The 22,125-nt window shown below is 37.3% G+C and overlaps 1 protein-coding gene across 1 annotated transcript in view; it reads left to right on the top strand.

Annotated features, from left to right (window-relative positions):
- Positions 1–22,125, top strand: part of COBLL1 (cordon-bleu WH2 repeat protein like 1) — a gene marked incomplete at its 3' end in the record, with an annotated part of 84,618 nt that overhangs the window by 40,907 nt on the left and 21,586 nt on the right. Inside the window, exons 2-7 of the mRNA XM_082001863.1 lie at positions 6,820–6,999; positions 13,407–13,608; positions 14,525–14,753; positions 16,453–16,491; positions 17,385–17,479; positions 17,608–17,847. Of these exons, the coding sequence (XP_081857989.1) occupies positions 6,820–6,999; positions 13,407–13,608; positions 14,525–14,753; positions 16,453–16,491; positions 17,385–17,479; positions 17,608–17,847 (985 nt within the window). The remainder of the gene's footprint in view (positions 1–6,819; positions 7,000–13,406; positions 13,609–14,524; positions 14,754–16,452; positions 16,492–17,384; positions 17,480–17,607; positions 17,848–22,125) is intronic.

The raw sequence follows: 22,125 nt of genomic DNA, 5'->3' as shown, positions 1-22,125 counted from the left end.
TAAATTAGAATTTAGATGGAATTTATTGAACTGGTATCAAAAATCAGTAGGCCTACTAAACCTTAAAAAGTCATGTAGAAGTAGAAGTGATGGCAAGTTAGACACTCTGTGAAAGTCTTCAGATAAATGTTTAATGTTTTCAGGTTAATCAGAGTTGAGAATGCCAGAAATGGTGAAAAAGCTCCATTCGGAATTAAATTAGAATAATTCTTAGATTAATTTTATGTTTACAGTCCCATGTGGGTATCTGTCGTTACAAAACATCAGCCACAGACCTAAGTAGGAAGTTCAGGCATTCATTTAGAGAGTGAGAAATGTTTCCACTTCAGAAACTGCTCATTATGCTCTGCTGATACTTTAAAAACAAAATTGCAAGTTTTCTAATACGCAGAACAAATCTTAGTGTTTTGGAGTAGGTTTTCTGTCACGTACCAGAAGTTGTCTGGTCTTAAGGATTGTGATTGAGAAAACTATATTGCTTTAAGACTTTCATTAGAAGGTGAATGTGGACAATGTATTACAGCATTAGAGAAGAAAGCAATGTACTGCTGAGGAGTCTGTTTTCTGTGATCCAAATGCAGTTATGTGAAAACGAAGTAATCAGTATCCAGAGGAAGACATAATATTACCAGTTTTGTGACTTTTTTTTTCAGATTCTTGGCAAGCAGTGTTGGAATTAAACCAAAAGTCAAATGTGCCATATAAGACTACCTTCAGCATTTAATTTCCTTGCATAAGAAGAATTTAGAGACTTTCATGTAAGAAGGGAGGAACAAAGTTTGGTGTATACGTATAGCCATTTATCTTAAGCAGAGGCAAAGATTCATGCTGAGTCTAATGATTGTATACCTATTTCATGTATTATAAAAAGCTTCACGTGAATGGAATATAATTCCCGTGCTCGGTTATATATTTTGCTGTATTGGTGGGGGTACGGGTGGGAAGAGTAATGGTCCTATTTCTTGAGTATTTTCAGTCTATCACAAGGTTGTGGAGAGTGCCTTTATGACATCTGTAGGTACTATAACAAGAAAAGACATGTATTCCAGTTTTCAGGCTAAAGAAAAAGAGTACTTGTGAAATAGATATGTCAATGTGATTGTTAGTATTCAGATTAAGAACAGTAAAAATGAAAATCAAGCTGCACTTCACTGAAGGAAAGAAAACAAAAATATCACCCATAATTATACTGCAGATGAAACTGGTGTTTCAGACTGGCCCATAGACAATAGACACTCTTCTAAAATACTCAATTTTTCATGTGTTTGTTTATGTAATTATCAGGTCCCAATTTGGGAGCTCCAACTGGCAAATGAACTTAAAATGTGGATTACTGAATATTTATCTCTTATGAAATACTTCCGCTTGTCTGTTTTTTTTAATGGAGGTTGTCTATAGATATGCCCTGAAACATATAGCCGTGATTTTTTTTGAGTGACTTGCATTGATAACTTCAGTCGTTTGCTGGACTGTGATGAGCAGATCAGACAGTAATGCTGCAGTTGTCTCTAAGCTTTTTCCTAGCAAGTAGTGTTCAATCGTGAAGATGTGCAGTGGTGATGCTGTGAAACCATAATCCCCAAAGAGGGAACTGAATAAACAGGAGGAAAGTTGGTACTTTCATGATCTTTGCTTAGTGTAGAAGACACATTTGCTCTGTGATTACTAAAGATGATTATTGGGCTGGGAATGCTGAGAGGGCTAAAGTATTTTGTATACCTGTTGGCCAAAACTGATGTATTATTGTAAATAAAACAAATTAATGTACTTAACGTAGGCCCGAGCTCTCGTTCAACTGTTCCTTCGTTGAGCAGATGATGTGCAAGGTTTTGTGTGTCTGCTACTGTGGCGTAGCAGTGGAGCAGCACTATTGTAATAATCGAGAAAGCATTATAATAATTGCTAGGACTAAGACGTCAAAGGCAAGGAAAGCTCTAAAGGAAGCTTTATTGCAGTGGCCTTTTTCCTCTCGTGATATCATCTTGTAGAGTTAGATCCCTTTCTGACTTTGAAAATAAAATGACGTGCTGCTTGTACTTTCGGTATATATAATTTTGTAAAGTTTGATATAAAAAAAAAGTGTTATTGCTTTTTGTTTAAACCTGTGTTCTTCGTGGCGCCACAAGTCAAACTAATAAACTTAAGCCTATCTGTTTTGCAGTAGAAATTTTTTATTGTAATGAGCTTTTTTAGTACCTGAGAGATGACTGAATTTCAGGTGAGGTCCCTTATGACCTTTCCGGTCTTAGGCGATTGCTATAGTAAACTAGAGACACGGTTCTGATCTTGGAGGTTAGATCCAAAATAATTGCAGTGCGAGGGCTGTCAAGCTGTCTTCGTATATGTAATTGTGTTCAAGATGGGAAGTGCTATAAACTTTAATAGTCCTTGATAAGATTTGAAGAGGTGGATATTTTATGCTCTAGCCTTTGGTTGTGCACAGATCTAGCAGATAGATTTCCTCTTTTTTTCTCCTTTTTTTGGGGAAAGTGATCCTTATCAAGAGGAAGCGCTGGTGATAACTGGAATATCCAGGTCACTGTAAGTTCAAGTATTTCTCATTATTTTAAGTGCCATTCTCCAGTTACTGATAGTTAAAAAAATATTGCTTGCATCTTTCTAAGAGAAATTGAAAGCTTGTTGGTTTTCAAAAAGGTAACATCAAATAAATAGATGCTTTGTTTATTTACTTTATTTATTTATTTTTGATCAGGGCTTCCACACATTCAGATCATTGATACTTTTTTTTTTTTTGGCAGGTAGGAAATATGATGAGATACAGCAATGACACTTTATTTTGTAGAAGAGGGATCTGAAACACATAAAATGTCGACTTTATGGCCTTGCATTTGATTTTAAAATATGTATTTTCCTTAATAAAATGATGAAATCTATCTGCATTTGGCTGAAAGACTTCTTTAATGTCTTTACAGGAGCTGTATTCTGTCACAAAGACTGGTGGGAATTGCAGATGGGACTTCAGAAATTTAAATTTCTAAGATATGAATAAATTCTCTTGAGAACAATATAATCTCACAAGATGAGGGCTAGCTGAAAGACTTGGCATAAGCAGTGGGATCCAGGTACACTGGTAACAAGGGAAATACAAACCCTGCCCAGGCTGCACCAGGCTGTTTATGGGAACCTCGTGAGCACCCTGTCGGTGTCGCGCTGGCTGCCTTTTTCCAGGGCTAGGAAGAATCAGAGAAGAAAGATATTTTTTTTTTTTTCCCCCTACTTTGACAGAAGATGACATTCAAGCTGTTGCAATGTAATAGTAGCTGGAATTGTTTAACTAGTGATAAACAGTGGGGAGCACATTCCTTCAGGTGAGTTGAGATTGGCTGTTTTGATGTCTGGTGCAGGAAAAGTCAGTCAGTTGATGGGGCTGGGGCCTATGGAGACAAGGAAGGAGTGAGGACTCGCATTGTGTAGGATACTGCAGCACAATTTCCAGAGTTTTTCGTATGAGTTGTGGCCTTATTTGGTTAAAATGTCTCTTTTAACTCCCTCTATGTCATAGCTGAATAAGCTGTGCTTTGATTCTTCCCGCAGCTTTCCTTTAGTTCTATAGTAGCCATGAAAATAGTATGGTTTTGGTTGTTCTAACTCTTTCTAATGTTTACTTTGAGAATTACAATAGGTCTGCTTATCTCCTAGCACATCTGGAAGCTATCTGAACATAAAAGGTGCTATGAGTGAGAACCATTTACTGAACAGCTTTTTTTCTGACCTCTAAAGTGTTATTTTCATATGATTGGCAACTTACTCTCTTTGTTATGGTTGTATTTCACCTTACTAAAAATCAAGGTTTTTTCTTTTTAGGAGAAGAAACTACCTTGACTACTCTGTCTTTTTAGCAAATGCTTTAAAAACCAGCAACTCTCAGGGTTTGCTGAATACCTGGTAGAGGTGAAAAGGAAGAGAGAACTGGGTTTTTGTTTGTTTGTTCTTTACCATGGATAAGTGTTTGAAATGATGGTGTAGACCTGGACTATGGATAGACTTGGACTTGGATATACGTATGGACTTGGATAGATGTAGACTTGGACTTGGATAATGCTGGTTTTACTTTCTGGTGTTTGAATAAAATGGCATGTGGAGGATGCCCTTTGTGACAGAAATCACCTGTGTCAGCTTCTTGTAGGCCCCATAGTGCAAAAGGGGAGGGGAGGGTTTGTAAGTTAAAACTATCCCTGTAAGTGTATTTCCACCACCCTGTCACTTGCTGCTCTTGATATCCGCCTCTGGTTGTAACCTTGGTAATGAATTCTTCCTGCTGCCCAGTACCAGCCGTGGGGTGCTGGGAGTGTGGGGCTGCCCTTACCTGTCAGGCAGCCTCTCCTGGGGCAAGACAGAGACACAAACTCAAGGAAGGAAAAAGCTGTAAGACCAAAAAGTGCTTTGAGCTAAGAATGAGAGATGAGAGAATTGGTGAAAAATGAAGAAAGAAGAGACTCTGCATCTGGAAGCAGAAAATGGAAGTATTGGGATCCCTGTTGTTTAATAAGAGGCTGCCAAAACCTCAGCATAACTTCTGAGACAGTACACTTGGGAGATTTTTCTTTCTTTGTGTGGGGTGCGAAACGTAAGCATAACGAGCCATAAAGAACATACAGATGTGCTAGAGATGGCGAGGGTACATAGCTCTGCAGTGCTGTATGTGGGCATTCAGCCACCCCCATTAGACTGCTTGATGTGTGTGTGTTCTTTGTAAACATGAAACTTCATCTGTATCACTATTGCACATGAGTTTTGACAAGAGTATTTTATCAGTTCTAGCTCTCTACAGTGTAAGTTAGACACTGTATAAATCCACATTTTACTGATGTAGACCATCCATTTATTGCTGTGTGTGATTAAGCACTCTCTAGTGATTGTAGAGTTCCAGCAGTGAAACTGCATTCATCTGCTTAATGGAAAATAGAGTCCACTAGCATTTGCAAACAAATCTTTCTGTGGCATGTAGTCTTCAAGGATTAAATTCTGAGTTCAGTTGTGATAAATATTGTTTAACAATTTGAAGTCACTTAAAAATGTAAGAATGAGTAAAGAATGGGAAAAGCAGTACTGCTTCACTTTGGGTTTGGATTTTTTTGGTATTAATGTTATAGGCTGAGTTTGTAATTTTTGGGGGGGGTGGTTTTTTTTTTTAAATAGCTATGTTGAAGTTCTGTATTGGCTAATAATTTCTTTTTCACAGTTATATGAAAGCTAAAAATCATGGAAAAAAAGAAAAAGTGGGTGACGAGTAAAAAGAAGTTTGATTCATACATTTTGCAATGTTCGCATAACCCAGAAACAAGCCAGGCGAGTTGCTGTAGAGACCAAAGTTAAATTTGCAGCTAACGTCACACATCTTGAACTGTATGCAGTGTGCACCAAAACTAATTTAAAACATTAACAGAGAGGAGGTCTAAATTTTGATGGCGAATCCTCATTCAGTGTGTTTGGAGGTCGGTGAGTACCCCCGATGAGCTCTGAGAGGCTGTGAATAGTTAATTATTCAGCACGGAGTTCTGAAGTTCAAAACTAAGCACTTTCAGCAACAGATCGGTCATGTGAAGTCTCATTATGCAGTCGTCTCTTGCAGTGCTGCTCTGGACCTTGTTTGTTCCTTGTTGTGAGTGACTTTAAACTTTGTTTTCCCGAGAAAGATGCGTGTTTCTAATTGTTGTACGCTAGGTCTTTTGTTTTAATTCTGTAGCAGAATTATAGAAGTTAATTTCCTTGTTACATTTAAAGTAAACAAATTTTGGTATAGCTCCAGAATCTAAATTGCAAGCATATTTTTGGAACCTTTGTGTTTTATGTTTTTAAATTTATTTTAACTTTCTGTGAATGTGGCTCCAGTCAAGCTTTTTAAAAGAATGTTTATAAGACATTTGAAAGTTCTCATGAGGTAATGCATCTCCACAGCGTGTTTTGGTTTTGTTTCTAATGGTGAAATTCTTAATAATAGTATCTTTTCCTCGTGACTGTTGGTGAATTGTGGAAAGTTATTTGAATAAAAGGGGATGCTATACTATATGTTGTAGGACATGGGAATCCTGCCCTCAGAATTTACTGTAACATAAATAGATTAAGAGATGTAGATAGTTTTCTTTTTATACCATTCTGGATTTTTATTCTTTTTTTTTTTTTAAGTGAAATAATTGAAACTTATTTAGTGATCACTCCGTGCATTCAAGATTATACTGGCTTGTCACTGAGATGGAAAGGATAGTGAGAAAATTAAAATAGGAAATCGGCATAGGTGAGGGGAAAACAAGAAAGCATATTGTGACTGAAATGTCGAGAAATATTACAACACAGTAGTGTTGGTTATACTACTATTTTATTACTGTATAGAAATAAATAGACTAGAGCTGGTAGGATTTGTTTGAATGATTTTGATAATAAAAAGGAAAATTTGGAGAGGACAAGTGTGATTATTCCCTCGTCTGTCTATCCTATATATTAAACATACTGTCAGTGCAATTTGGCTTCATACTGAATAGTACAGTATTTCTGTTTATACTAATCCAGCAAATCTGTTTGCAGAATGCACAAATGGGGTCCTTTGCATAACCCGAGGGAGAAAAAAGTAATTAACTTTTAAAAAGTACATTAGAAACACTTTTTCTTTTGCGCTTGATGTTTATTGGGCTTTTTAATATGTCGGGTACCTTAGCCTATTGCATCTTCTGTCACTACTGATTATGTGAGTGAAAAGAACTAAGTGCGGTTCATCCCTGTTCTGAGGCTCGTTAGCTGGCCAGTATGGAAACATATGTATAAATACATACCTGACTTTTAATTTTTATCAATTTATTTCAGAAGAAAATCTAAAGCGCCACCTCCTCCATCTGAAACAAAACCCATTGCTGTTTCTCCATCTGATGACACAGAATCAGCCAACCTCATCATGGAACAGAAAGAGCATGTAATTGATAGAGACATTGAACTGTCAGTGGTCCTGCCAGGAGATGTTATCAAGTATACTACAGTTAATGGGAGGTAGGTTACACAAAATGACATTTTTGTTTAATTTCATTTTCTTGCTCTAGTTTACCTCAACCTTCATCTGGGTTTTAATCACTCAGTAAGATATAGAATTGTGTAAGCCTGAACATCTTTGGATTAACGGTTGGACTTGATGATCCTGAAGGTCCTTTCCAACCCTAGTGATTCTGTGATTCTGTGATCTTTGGGTAGGTGTGGAAACATACACATTATACGTTTACCTACCTTTTGGGAAGACTTTTTTGAGATTCAGATATTCTGTATGGCACCTATCAGGATGAGTAGCCATACGTGTTGTTCTTTCTAGTCACTGCAAATTGCTAGAAAAATACTGGTTTGTATGAGGCACTGAATTTTCCCACATAAGTTTTCCGTGTTAGGCCTGAAGATGAGCCCCTGCATATTATTTGGGTACAAAGTCATGTGTTCAGCATTTGCCAAGCACTACTACATGTAGACTACTAGCAGTCCTAAAAAAAAGTGTCATCATTTCAGGCAGAATCTATAATGCTTCAAAGAAATAGTTGCTAGCTACAGCTTTGGAAGACTTTTTTTAAAAAATCAAACCTATTTTGCTTAAACTGCTTTTAATTTGAAATACATATTTCAGTCTGCTAATTGCTAGTATAGATTGTGCATATAACTCTCAAGTCACCTTTAGTTCAGAAAGACCTGGACATTGACTGGTGAGTTGAAATCCTAAATCCTGGGACTTAAAATGTTATAATAATTATCATAGCACATCTGCTAAGAAGGCTCCTATGCAAGCCCGTGTATGGATCAGAGTGATTAGGTCGCCAGTTTGTTGCTTTCCTAAGCTGAAATAAAGAAACTTTGTATATTTTGCTTGTGTTAGTGTATTGCCAGGGTCTTTGCTACTGAAAGCAAGCAGACTGATTGATTGATTTATACCAGGTAATGTAAATGTGTATTTACACCTACTTCACTTCTTAATGAGAGAGGAAAGACTTTTGTGGCTCAAATCTGCTTGCATGCTTTGTCATTTGCTAGAGTTCATGAGGTCATTGCTTAGACATCAAATACCTGCTTGTTTACCAGAGCCGCAATGGATGAATTTTTGTGGATTTCTCCCCGCTGACCACCTCCGTGTGATTTTCAGGATAACTTAAATCTGAGGTTATATTCCTCAAAAGAAATTTTCTGAAATAATTGGTGACTATTATGATGCTTTATGGTGGTGTTGCTGGTGTGTTTACAGCAAGGAGTATTGCTGTCTATAAACATGGTGCCTTCCTCTCTTTTAAAAATTTCTTAAAGGTGAGACTCCATGTGTACACTCTCAGACGCTTCTCTCTCTTCTTTTCACTGCCTTTGTCCACACTTACGAGTACCATGTGCCCTCTGTCCTGCTTCGCTCGGAACAAACTGCCAGAAAGGAATGTTGCATGTATCTTCCCTCAGTCAAATTACACTGTATATAATTACTCAGTGTTCAGGACAGGCCTCACAGGCTTATCAGGAAGCACACACATTTCCCAATCAGTTTTATTATACTGCAGTTACTGTTTGTGGGGTTTTTTTTCAATCAAGATACTGTATGTGACTGATTTCACAAATGGCTCTCTTGCAAACAAGAACCTATATTAGCACTGCTTGGCTCACTCACAATGAGGGGAGATACTGTGCAGGACCTGCAGTCCGCTGTGAAACATATTTCAAACTATCTTTTCTTCTAGTTTTGCTCTGTCTTGATAATCTTATTTTGTGGACAAACAGGTAAGATTCTCTAGAAAAGACATAAACAGATAAATTGGTGATGTGTCTCCTTCCTGTTCATAGTCAGGGGTGAGCAGTTTCAAAGCTCCCAAGGCAAGAATACCTTTTTAAATTTCATACTAGGAGAAACAAATGTACAGCCATGTGTTCAAATGCCATAGTCCACTAGAAGGAACTTCTTTGCTGTTCTCGGATGAAGTTGGGTTGGTTTGCTCCCTGCTTTGGCATAGTGGATAGCAAGAGCTATGTAGAACAAAGCAAGATGTTACACAGATAAATATCCTCGGTGAGTAAAAGTAGGCAGAAGAGGATCAGAATGAAATCTAAAAGGAGTTTTAGCGAAAAATGTTACAAGAGAGAATAGTTTTTGATCCTTGACTTGTTCTATGGGCAACTAAAGCAAAAAAACTGAGAAAAGGAAGGAGGGCTGAAATAGCCCATTCCTCATTCTGAAACTTCAGGTGTGGGTGGATTCTCTTATTTAAGCCTAGACACCAATTTGTATTTCATAGTAGCTGGTGATAGTGATTCAGTTCATTTGTTCAAAATCTGATGGTGGCATTTGTACTCTCTTATCACCAGGATTCCTGCAAGGGAGTCCAGGCAAACAGTTCTTTCAGACCAACGAAACAACCCCAAAAATATGGCAAGAGCAATGAGTGGTAGGAATTGAAGGTACACTGTTCAGAGGAAGGAATGAGTGAAGCTTTTGTGGTTTAGTTGATTTTGGTTTGGTTTGGTTTTTTTACTGGGATGTTTTTCAAAGAGTGAAGTTTCTGAATCTTCTCCATTGATTCTAAATACATCATAGGACTGAAGAGTTTTCTGCAGCCAAAGAAGAAAAAAAAAAGAACCTGAAGAGCTACTTTAGTTAGCAGCCTGATCATTTTAAGTTTGTTTTTTGTTTTCCCACAAAGAAGAAATGCAGAGTTTGAGAAAGTTTTCTCAAAATTAAATAATTTCAGTTGTATGCATCAGTAAATTAACTTAGATATTTCAAGGGCCAATATGATAGTAACATGCATTTTATTTGGAAACGGTGTGTCAAACAGTTTTGCAGGGTAGCATGTTCAGGGCTTCAGTTTCAGACTCCTTTCAGAGAGACCTTAGCTTTGCTGAATTTGTTTTCTTAGAGTCCTTTGTGAGTTTCTGTTTGATCCGTTCTTGAGTATTTTCAGTCATTAGGGTATTCTTAATAAACTGTTGGTTTACTCCGTATAGCCAGCTAGTGAATAACAAGCTTTGTGGTGTTGCCCTACTTTTCAAAACCTATTGTACTTACATTTGTTAGTAACAAATTATGGGGGTTTTGATGGGTTTTTGTTGTTCTCCATGAAAACAAATGTCTTTTTCTCTTTAGAGAATAGCATTAGTAAATATTTTTGCAAGGAAGGCCATGGAGCCATAGGCTTAAGTAATCGGAGATGTCTAGAAAGCCAAACTGTGTAGGTTTCTTTGCTTCTTTCCACGCCCACCTCCCCTTCCATCCCTACCTAGGAATACTTTTGGTGGTTACTGACAGTTTTGTTTGTTAAGTAGTGCTTGCTGTGAATCTCATGATGGGAAGACTTAAATTTGTTCCTAAAATTTGATGATGTAAGAACCTCAATGTTTTGGGTTTTTTTAAAGTAGCTAGTTTCTAGCCCTTGTTTTTGGAAAAGAGTGTAGAAACTTGATGCATTTTTCCTTTAAACACTTGATCCAGTATTTGAAGTGACACCTTTCACTGTTGGGTACAAACATAATATGGTTTGTTACATTCTAGGTGAAAGTCATCATTAATTATCAGTTATGTGATGTATCAAGAGGCTGCTATTAGCCACTTTTTGCTGTTATTTAGTCAGGTAGGAATAACCAGAGGAAAATAGATAAGGGATGAAGAGGTGCAGGAATATGTAAATAAATTTATGATCGGAGATTTCCAGAAAACTAAGTAATGTGATGAAGCTAAAGAAATTGCAAGTAAAGATTTTACTGAAATTAGATAAAGGAGGACAAGCAGATGATGTACTCTAAGAAAGCTGATGGCCACTTCTTGGAGTTTTGCTAAATATTACTTATAGAAGTTGTTAAATTTACTGTGATACATATATTTCTGTAACTGCAATCCTTGAAGACTTTAGGAAAAAATAGTTTTACAAGTTTTGGAGGATGTGATTACAAAAAAAGATTGCTTTTTGTATCACTGTAGGAATAACTATCTAAAGCAGTTGTTGAAGGTGTCTTGGCCTCCAGTGGAGGGGGGACTTAGTCTAGCGTCCTCCAGTCAAGCAGGTCATTTCTGGAAGTACCAATGGAAAGCAAATTTGCACTGAATCACTGTTTTCATGTACTAATTTGCGTGTACCTGTCCGTTGTTTGTGAGCAGCTATGTTTCTCACTTATCATTCTGTCACTTCTTGTGACTCTGGTTAATGTGAGGGCTTGCTCCTGTCACCGTGGTGCATTTCCACAGGACGGCTTTCTGCAATCTTTGCTTGTGAATTCTCGTCTTGGTCATCTTTGGTGTTCTTAGCCTTCTCCAATAACTGAAGGCCAGAGGAAGGGCAGCTTCTAAAGCCAGTCAGTGTATAAAAATGCATCAGAAAAAAAGTAATGGGTAATTTACTGGATCAGCTGATAACTAAAAAGGTCACTACAGAAGTAGTGTCTGCTGCCTGCTCTGGCACCCTCGTCCCCTGCCCTCCCCCGGTGAAACGGGGAAATGACATGATCTGCATTTGCAGCTATTTTCTTATTAGGGTGAGATGGATGTACTTGTTCTGCTGTGGGTTAGAAGTACAATAAATAGAGTAGTTTCTTCTAATCAGAGCAGGCTGTGGTGTATGTGAGAGAAGATTTGAAATAAACTTTCTGGTTTAGCTATGTGAAAAGGGAGGAATAGTTATTTTTCTGCAGTGCTCAGTGCATTTCTCATGGTATTCCTCAGGCTGATATGTATCATCTAGGTGAAGGCATGGACGTATATTACATTCTTCTATACCTCCTCAGACCATTTGATAGCTGCTTTTTGACACCTTGGAGCATCATTTCTGTATGGTTTTTGGTTTTATTGTTCCTCCTGCCCTTGTCACCTGATGCAAATATTCTCCAGCCACTTCAGCAGGCAGAAACTTTCCCCTGGGGCAAAAAATAACAAACAGGTCATCAGTAACTGTATCTATGAGCTTTCAAACTGTTTCCATCTTCTGGAAGTGCAGCCTGTGCACCAAAGAGTCCAGCCCTGCTTCTAGAAATCAGAAGACAGTTTAAGGAACACTTGTTCATTAAGACCAAGTGAAAACAGGAATGATACTCTAGGGTTAATTAAAGGGAGGAAAAAAAACCCCAGTGTTCAGAGTAATTTCTAACACTGAGACATTCTTCTTACAGAACTGCATCATGTGAAAACTCTGTTTTAACTTCCTACTTATAAATGTATTCACCATCTTTATATTATCTAGAATGCTGCTTAGTTTGATGGCTCTTTGTAGAAGCTATCTCTTTTCACATGTGGCTATGCTACCAGATACTTGTATTTATTATGAGATAAAGCCATACCAGCCAAACCCTATATTAATTTTCTCTTAGACACTTCAGTGTTATTTTGAACATAGCATTTGATTGCTTCACAGACTTTTAAATTATTTTCATGATATCCTTGTGAGACAGAGCAGGTGATAGATTTCCCTGTTTGTAGCTGTAACTAAGAGCTGTAGAGGGTGTCAAAATGAAATGCTCCTCTACAGATCATTACTCAACTCTTAGGGAGTGACCCGTTCCAGTGACCCAATAGTACGATAACCTTAGCAGTTGCTGTAATACGCAAAGTTAGGATACTCTCCTTACCTTTGGTCTATTGAAACTTCTGTGACACTTCTGTTTAAAGTACAGCTTTAATAAATTTATTCCACTAGCAACTGGGAATGTTCAGCCTGTCTTAATGCACTGTTCTGCACGTTCTGCACTGAGAGAACAGGGACATACAGTTAGTGACTACATATAAAAAATTCAGTTTGCCATACTTCATAGTGAAAAGGACATCTGTTGCATCATACAGAGCTTCTCAAGAAATGGCATTCAACTGCTGTATCGTCATTTAACTTCTTTCCATCTGTCTGTATTAAACACCTGACTCGCATTTTGGGATCCCTAATGCAAGACCTGCTTAAAAGGTGACTTCCTCCAACTTCATTTCTCCTGCTTCCTCCAAATGGCTCATGCTCAGAAGTTCTGAAAATGAAGTCCCTTGTAACCTCAGAATGGATATAAAAATTTCAAGCTTTGGAAGGAAAATATTATTAATGAATAGCAGGGCATTTATCGCTACTGCTACAATTTGCATTAAATGTCAAATGAGGTAGCTAATCCACATCTCCCTGCTGACCTCAGGAAAAGCATCACTTCACACAAGCAAAAATTTCCCCCTTTGCTGAAGCACTTGGCATACTTTATGCAAGTTGGTTTCATTTTCTTTTTAGTGGTGTTTTTTGGGGCTTTGCTTTGGGTTTTTTTTTTGGGGGGGGGGTGTGGTTTGGATGTTGAGGATGTTTAAAGTTGATGCTTGGCAGTAATTATTTAGTCATACAAGGGAAAGGATGACTTGGGTTAAATGTTTAGCAGCATGTTTTATTATAGCCTGCTTAACTGTCATCTGTTGTGACAGTTCCATTTGTCTTTTACAGGAAGCCCATGATGGACTTGCTGATCTTTCTCTGTGCACAGTATCATTTAAATCCATCAAGTTATACTATAGAGTTGGTATCAGCAGAAAACAGCCAGATTAAATTCAAACCAAACACACCACTAGGAATGCTTGAAGTGGAAAAGGTGATTCTAAAGCCAAAACAAATAGATAAGAAGAAACCTGCTCCGGTTATACCAGAGGTGAGAACTAAAATTGAAGTGTACTGAGAAAATTAGAATTAATATTGTATTCAACAAGTCAAGCTGGTAGCTCAGCCTGTTTCAGCTTTTCCTGTTGTCTGTCATCCTCTCACCATGCGCCCCTGTGAAATGCTTGGCTCCGTGTTCTTGATAACCTCCTCTTAGGTAAAATAGATCTCAATTTGTTGCTGCCAAAAGAAGGAAACATTACAATATTATTTGAAATCCCATGCCTTACTGTCCTTTTGACAAATTCTGCAGATGAAGTGTGGCCGAATGCAGCCTTCCACAAACTGAAAATCAACAACCTGTACCGTCTGTCATGCTCTGATATATATGCCCTTCTGTTTGTATGTTCATTTTCCTTTAATACATACTGTACTTTTTTGTTGTTACTTGTTTTTTTTCTAATATACGCTTAAGAAGGCAGGAGCTTTTAGAAGTTATAAAGCAACTTCTGGGTGTTGCCTAAATCTGTCCTTCCGCCTTTGTCCTTCTGCTAGATAGAAGAATACTGTTTTTAAATTTACCTAAAGCACTTCCACAGGGCCAGGGGAGCTCTTCTGCTGCCCTTCTACCTTCGTCCTACGCGTGTGCACACACATGCACTCATGGCTCGTTGGCTGACTTCTACAGCTACCTAATGTAACCTAGTAGGGCATCTTGCTCCAGGCAAGTACCCTGCTGGACAGGCAAGTGATGGCTGCTAAAGGAAGAGCAGACTGTTTCATGTGGCCTTTCCTTGAGTAGAAGGGAATCACAAAATAGTTCTTGGCTTCTCTTGTAACGTTTCTGAATCTATAACATTGGTTAAGTTTGCCCTAAGGGGCATTCCTGTGATTACTATAAGGCTGTTATAAAAATGCTAGTTGTTTTATAATTGTGCTGGTATTCATTGGAATTTTCTTCTCTTTAGCAAACAGTAAGGGTAGTGATAAACTACAGGAAGACGCAGAAGACGGTAGTAAGAGTTAGTCCACATTCACCCCTTCAAGAACTCATACCAATTATCTGTAGTAAATGTGAGTTTGATCCTTCACACACTCTGCTGTTGAAGAATTTCCAGTCTCAAGAACCCCTTGATGTGACAAAATCTCTTAATGACCTTGGACTAAGAGAATTATATGCCATGGATATCAGTCGAGGTAAGATAACTTTTGCAGTTATAGAAAAGATAATTACTTCGTATTTCAATAACGTATATGCTTTGTTGATTTTTTTTTAAATTTTTTTTTTACTTATGAAGAAACATACACTAAATAGCTAGAAATTAATTTCATTAGTTTTCCACAAAATTGAAACTGGGACAAGTTTACCTGTACTTATGTTTGAGAAGTACTATATAAAGGGGTTTTTTTTTTTTGTAACAAAGTGTTAGAAACCAGCAAAGGTGTCTAGGGACAAATCATGACTTAAGACAACCCCTTTCCTTTCCCACCCCTTCCCCAAAAAGACCAACACCTTTAGCTCATAGAAAAAACATAGAATCATGAATGCACTAAAAAGAACAAAAACATTACAGAAATTTAGTTTTGTTTCTAAATTATTTAAAACTTTAAAAGTGTTAGAATATTCTGATGGTGTTTCTGTATATTTCTTAGTGCTGTTTGCCAATTTTATAGATTGTGAAGGAATAATAGTTCTCTCTCTAATTGTGGTCCAACAGGGGCACTATGAACTAACTTCCTTATATTTGTACAGACATTCTTGTGCCTGGTTTTAACTTTAGCTGTAAGCCTGATTTTTTTTTTTTTTTTTCATGAAGGGTTTATTGTACTGTGATTAAAAATTCTGTACAGTGTGGTTTGTTCTGTTTCAGACATTTCTCACAGGAAACTTTACCTCAATATAGAATGCAGCAATATTGGCTCACTCCTGTTCTTGACCACTGTTCTATTTGCTTGTTTTTCTTTCTGCTCTAAAACTTTGGGGTCTTTGTTGGGTTTTTTGTTTATCTTACTCTCTTCTACCTAAATACAGTAACCTTATCGTTTTATGGTTACAGTTCGAAGAGTTAACTCAATTACTTCCCAAAGGCCAGTTATCTTGAACAACAGGAGAATGATACATTTGGAAAATATGTCCTTTTCCCTTGGAGAAAACAAAAATTTCTTCACTGGAAAACAACCTATTTTTACTGCCTAAACGTGTTTCTGGGACTACATGTGCCCATAGTGCATTGTCTTGTTTGTTGTCTGGCTACTGCTTTCATCTACAGACTGGCAGAGCTGCCTTTTGCATAGTACGACCTGTGCTTCATTTGAATCAACAGCCAAAAACCTTAGGAGAGAATACAAGGGCATATACACTTTCTACAAGACAGTGCCCTGCCAGGAAATTTAGGTATACTTCAATTTTCTTGACACAAAGTAGTTCAGCATTTCAATTTTGCAGACAACTTGAAAGCTCTGAATTTTCAGCTTTCTTTATGAAAGTAAATGGTGAGGTGTACGTTTGCTTAATAGATTTTAAATTCAAATCTTATTTAATTCAGTTTGTATTTTAATTGTACATTTCTCTTTCTTATCCAAGTACGGACTGCCTGACAATCCATAACTTACAGAGCAAACTATTCTATATACTAGTTTTCCTCTCTCCTTCAGAAATACAAGTGGACCCTCTCTCCTTATTTACAAGGTTCCAGTCTGTTGCATGTCTTTACGCTCAAGTTCTTAAATAGCATATAGCATTAGGTATAAAGGTACATATCCTTTTTCTTCAGGAAGGTACCCAGTTGCTTTTCCCTAATGTTGAAGATTCAGCTTGGCTTTCTGTGTTTGTAACTTATAACTGCATCCTTGATTCAGATTCACATTTTCTGTCTTTCTTTTTGTCTTTCTGTAGCCACATCACCAGTTGATTTAAATTTACCATCTTTGCAAGGTATGATTTACTGAAATAGGCGGTGAAATTGTAGCACTCAAGTGACATTACCATCCGCTCCTACAGTAACATCTGCTTAAGTGTGACATGAATAATTATCTCTGTCCTATCATAAATACACATTTAAAAAGATAAGACAGAAGTGGATATACCCAGCTATATATAAGTATTTTTGTATGGTTTTACCCTAGATGTATTGATTAAATTTACAGTTACGTTTATATTGATTCTTGTACCAAGAGCCCATAGTAGCCTTGCTGATTTCTATTGCTTATTGCATTTGCATTCAATGGTATTTCTTTAAGGAAGTTAAATGCAGTAAAAATTAGTGACAACTTTAGGTTTACAAATTGTCTGCATGAATAAGACGATGTAAGGAAGATAAATTCTGTAAGGTACCAGAATGAATTCGACTATCTTTACTGTGACTGTCATGCAGTTATGTTTGCAGCACCTATCGAGTGTTTTGGCGACCTTTCTCCATAGTCGTACTATGTACAGGCTTGTGCCTGACTTGTCCTACTTCACACTTCACCGTGAACTTAAACTGTTAGGAATTGAGAGCTGGAGAGGCTGATGCTCTTTTTCCCTTTTACAGCCTTTGTGGTATGAACCCCATAACACAGGACAAGTGCAGTGGGCTGGACTGAGTGCTGGGGTTATTAGTAGCTTCTGAAACTCATCTGTTCAGAGGTCTGAGAAAGGCACAAAGAACATGGATGGTAGGAAACCTGTTCATACTGCAGTGTTTAGAAAAACTATTAATACAGGTGACTTACGTTGTGTTTTATATATCCTTCCAGGAGGCTTATGACAGACAGTGAAATAGTAAGAATGCAGGAGAAATAATCTGTGCAATAAATAACATCTGGAACAAATGTTTTCTATTTTAGACTCCTACCAATCTGAAAACTTAGATGTTCTGAAGGAGAAAGAAAACAAAGGATTTTTCAGCTTTTTTCAACGAAGCAAGAAGAAAAGAGAACAAGTAAGATGTAACTTCGTATAAGCAAAACTTTAGGAACATATCCATATGGAGCGATCAACGCTGTTTGTTTTCCAGAAGGTATAAGTAACTTGGATTTTTTTTTTCTTCTTCTCCTCCCTGCTCCCAAGGCTGCCAGTGCCCCAGCAACTCCATTGATGAGCAAGCCACGGCCAACATTTGTCACGAGATCTAACACTGTTAGCAAGCAGTATGATTCAAACACTCTGCCATCTGAAATGCCAAAGAAACGGAGAGCTCCTTTACCGCCTATGCCAAATTCTCAGAGTGCTCCCCAGGAACTTGCACAAGCTCAAGTCAGACCGGCATCCGATATTGTGAAATCTAACAGCCTTGATAGGAATGAACAGGTTAGTTACATTTCTTGCACTTCTCTTAAGAAGTTTAGAAATAATATTCCTTATAACCCTGTTAATATCTGCTGAGGCTTGAAATAGAAGTGTAGTACTTGCTTTTAAAAAGTTTAGTTTGAAAATAACTACAGAAATTAAAAGATGCGTTCCTTTTAGACTTTATATCCTGTATGCAAAGTAGCTGCTGAATTTTGGAAAGGTAAAACCAACTTCTTACATAAGTTGGTATTGTAAGCACCTTTTTGTTCGTTTGCATGAATATTTCATACATTTAAATGTGAGGACAGTGTCTCACTTCATCTAGTAATTGACGTTTTGATATTTCCAGTCATTTTTAATGTTTTAGTTACATGTGATATCTTTACATAACTAGAAAAAGGTGGAAATCTTGGGGAGTTGTCTCAGCATTCTTGTGCTCCCAGAAAGTTAAAGTAAGGTTTTTATTTTAATCAGATAGGGATGTATTTAATCGAAACTATGAGATGTGGGCTACATATTTAAGTAACCCATACCCCATGCAATGCAGAAATTCTACCATTCTACTATGTATTATCCCGGTATTGCACATATTGTCAATTGTGAATTCCAATTGAAGATCAAGGCTAAAGTTGTCATAATTATTTTTTTTTAATTTCATGCTTTACTTTGAATGCAGTATCCAAAGGTCGTCTTTAATAAATGAGGTTGTTGGCATGCTATAAAAATAAAACACAGAACTAAATGAAATACAAGTCTGAGGGACTAATTTTGTTAGACGCGGAGACAAGAAATTTCAAACTGTGACTTCCTCTATAAAATGATTTACTCTTTCATTAATGCACAGAACCACAAGAGAGCACTGTTTAACAGAAGTTCTGAATTTGTGTATTGTGTCCTGCTGAAAAGCTTTATCATTTGAAGAAGACAAATTCTTCCTGTATTTTGTTAAAAGGAACTTTGTGGCCGGGGAAAATCATCTTTTTTTTACCTCATCATGTTTGTCTTTTAATTGAATTAAATTTTTTAAAAAATTATTTATTAATGTCAACATGCTTTAAATGATTAATATCCTATTATGTCTAACCATAATGTATGACTGCTGGGCTAGGATCTGTCACTCAACAAAATTGCTTAGATTTATTATTTTGCACTGACATTTCTTATTCATCTGAAGTGATTTGACTGAAGTTGAACAGCTCACAAAGAGAGGAGAGAAGTCTGGACTAAGTTATGTTTTTGTGTGTATTTTCTATTTTGTATTTCTTTGTGCAGCTCCCTTAGAGCTTAGAAGCCTTTTGCATGTGATTTTTAAGATTACTTCTGTTTCATTCTGATTTGATTGCACAGTGATTTATCAGATAATACAGAGCTTGGGACTTAAATGTGGGCAAATATTTTTCTCTGTGCTCTGAATTTTATTAATGAATGTAAAATATTTTCTCTTTTTAGTATCTGTTTTCCAGTAAGTATCATCTAATGATTTAATTTGGACTTCATAGTACATATTGCTCAACTTGATCAGGGAACTCTTAGGAGTGATCCTGTGAGAGACTTCCTTGGAGGATAAAGCTGCTCCTTGGAAGAATGCTGAGATATTTTCAGACAGCCTTCCTGCAGCACAAGAATAGTCCATTCCCCTAAGTGGGAAAAGGAGTAGGCATAAAAATAACCGGTCTCATTTAAACATGCTACTGAGAGTGCTCAAGTGCAAAAATAAGCATGTGAGGATGGGAAGGGGGCAGAGCAATTCAAAAAAAAGAAATACAGAGATGCTTCATGGACATGCAGAGATGCAGTTAGGAATGCAAAGGCAATCCTGGACCTCAAAGCAGCAGGACATGTCAAGAATAACAACACAGACTGTTGTAAGTTAGTGGCAAGCAGAAGTCCAAGGATGAAGGATGAGGTCATCTAGCTTTATTTTAGCAAGATGTTCATCACAGTCCAACTACAATGTTTTTTGCTGAAAAAGCGGTGTATGGACCTGCCAGATGAAACACAAGATAGGACAAAAACTGGCTAAACAGCTCAAATGGTGGTGGTTAATGGCTCAGTCAGACTGGTTGTCAGGTGGAGTTCCTAAGGAGTTGGTAGTATGGCCAATACTGTTAAATATCTTTTCAATCATCTAGGTTGTTTATATTTAATGCACCCTCAACAAACTTGAAGTTGACACCAAACTGGGTGGAGAGGTAGGTACGCCAGAAGAGCTGCCATTCAGGGAGATACTGACAGGCTAGAACTGCATGAGATTTAAAAAAAGATGCATGAGAAATTCTGTATCTAGAATAGAGTAATCCCAAGCACCAGTACAGGCTGGGGTCTGGCTGTGTGATCCACATTGAATCCAGCGTACTCAACACTTTTTAGGCCACACCTGTACTACTAAGTGCAGATTTGGTTCCTGCAGTTCAAGATAGAGATTAAAAACAGGCAAGAGTCCAGTGGAGGGCCACCATGATTTAAAGGTTGGAGAACATAAACATTATAGCAAAAAGAAGGCTCAGATGGGATCTAATCACATTCTTCTGATACCTAGAAAGTGTTACAGGGAAAGTAGAGGTATATGCTTCATAAGGATGCATTGTGACGGGATGAGGACCAATGGGCTCTAGTTGCTTCAGAGGAAATTCCGTTCAGATACAAGAAGAAAACTAATCACTATGAGAAAACTGAACACTGGAATAGGTCTCAAGAGAAGTGGTAGAAGCTCCCTCACCAGAAATACTCAAGCTGTGTCTTGACAGGCTCTTCCAATAACCTAATCGAAGACCTTGTGTTCAACAGAAGGTTGGACCAAATGATCTCCAAAGGTCCCTTCCAACTTAGACTGTTTTGTTTACCTCTTTATTTTCAAAACTTTATGCACGTAATTAAGAGAACAGAAAAAATACAATAGGGCTTCATTGCTAAAAGAAACCAACAAATACTTGTTTTTGCTGTGAGATCAAGCACTGCTTGAGTAATGCTGGCAAGGGGAAGATTTGGAAGCTTGTTTGTTAGAACTTCCACTGAAGTCTCTCAAATAAACAAAAAGGTTTCTCCAGCTATTGAGACTTCTGGTTTCACTTAACTGTAAAATAAAGGTCGGTTCCCTTAAAAACATAATGTGTTAGGTGAGGGACAATGTAAAATACTTGTATTTAAATAAAAATGTCACTTACAGGATTTGTAACTTTATAAATTAAATTGGGCACTATTTAAATACATAGTAAGAATCAGTCTTTGTTCAAAGAATTGACATCCTAAATACGGAATTTGAAATGAAACATATGAGCATTGTAGAATAAAGTAAGTTTTCACGGTTGCACAGCATTTCTTCATCTGTATCATGTGCATGAAAGTTTTCTCAACCCAAAGCAACCGATTTATACTTGTTTAATCCGGGTTAGTTCTCAGTAGTATGGCAAGTACAGTCGTCACACTAGACCACAATTACTTCATTATAAACAATATAAGAATTTGGCCTCTGATATGCCCCACTGTTGCAAAATGAGCATCCTGCTGATAGGATTTAAAATCTGGTTCAGTTTGCTCACCAGGTTGATTGGTGTGTTTGCTCGGCTATTTAGTACGTCTGGGAGTTTCTCTGTTATTGCACTGTCCCATTAAGTTAATTTCCAAACCTTAGGATATGCTTTTTTTTTTTTTTTCTTAAGGGTTACTTTTTTATCTGCTTTTGCCTTACAAGAAGGGTTTCCTTGCAAATCATATTGCTTTTAAGAATGCTTAAGTTCTGAAGCTTGCCCTTCAGTTTATTTGGCAGACTTGATACATACTTTATTTCTTCTATGGACCAGGATGACCTTCTGCATGTGCCGCCTTATGGACAAATCTCTTTTGTAACATCCACAAGGAAGACGAAGTGAAATGTCAGTTTTGCCTGGGTAAACTGTTTTCCTGGTTTTGACAGAAACATGCCAAAGTTGTAACATCAGACAACAGTGAACGGAGCCAACTTTAAGGGAACAGTGTTCTCACTGTTTTCTTTCTTCAAATTCACAGTGTATTGTAGTCCAAATTCTCACAGTATGAAAAAGGGTTTTAATGTGTACCTCCTACAGCTTCTTCACTTCTTTTCCCTTAAGAAAGAAACTGCTTTTTCTTTATATGAGCAGTTACATTCTGGTATGAGGGTTGGAATTTTTTCTGCCTCAATTTCAGAGTTTATAGAATTAGTTTTTTGAGATATGTTCATATTTTTAGGCAAGAAATGAGTACAATGGATGCAAGGGTAGCTTTTACAAGTTATTACGAAGCGCGATTTGGTCATTCTTTATGAGACTCAGAAGATGG

This window comes from Phaethon aethereus (genome assembly GCF_964289735.1).
Source record: "Phaethon aethereus genome assembly, chromosome: 6".
Taxonomy (NCBI): Eukaryota; Metazoa; Chordata; class Aves; order Phaethontiformes; family Phaethontidae; genus Phaethon; species Phaethon aethereus.
The sequence above is the reverse complement of the archived record's forward strand: the minus strand, read 5'-3'. Positions and strand labels throughout refer to the sequence as shown.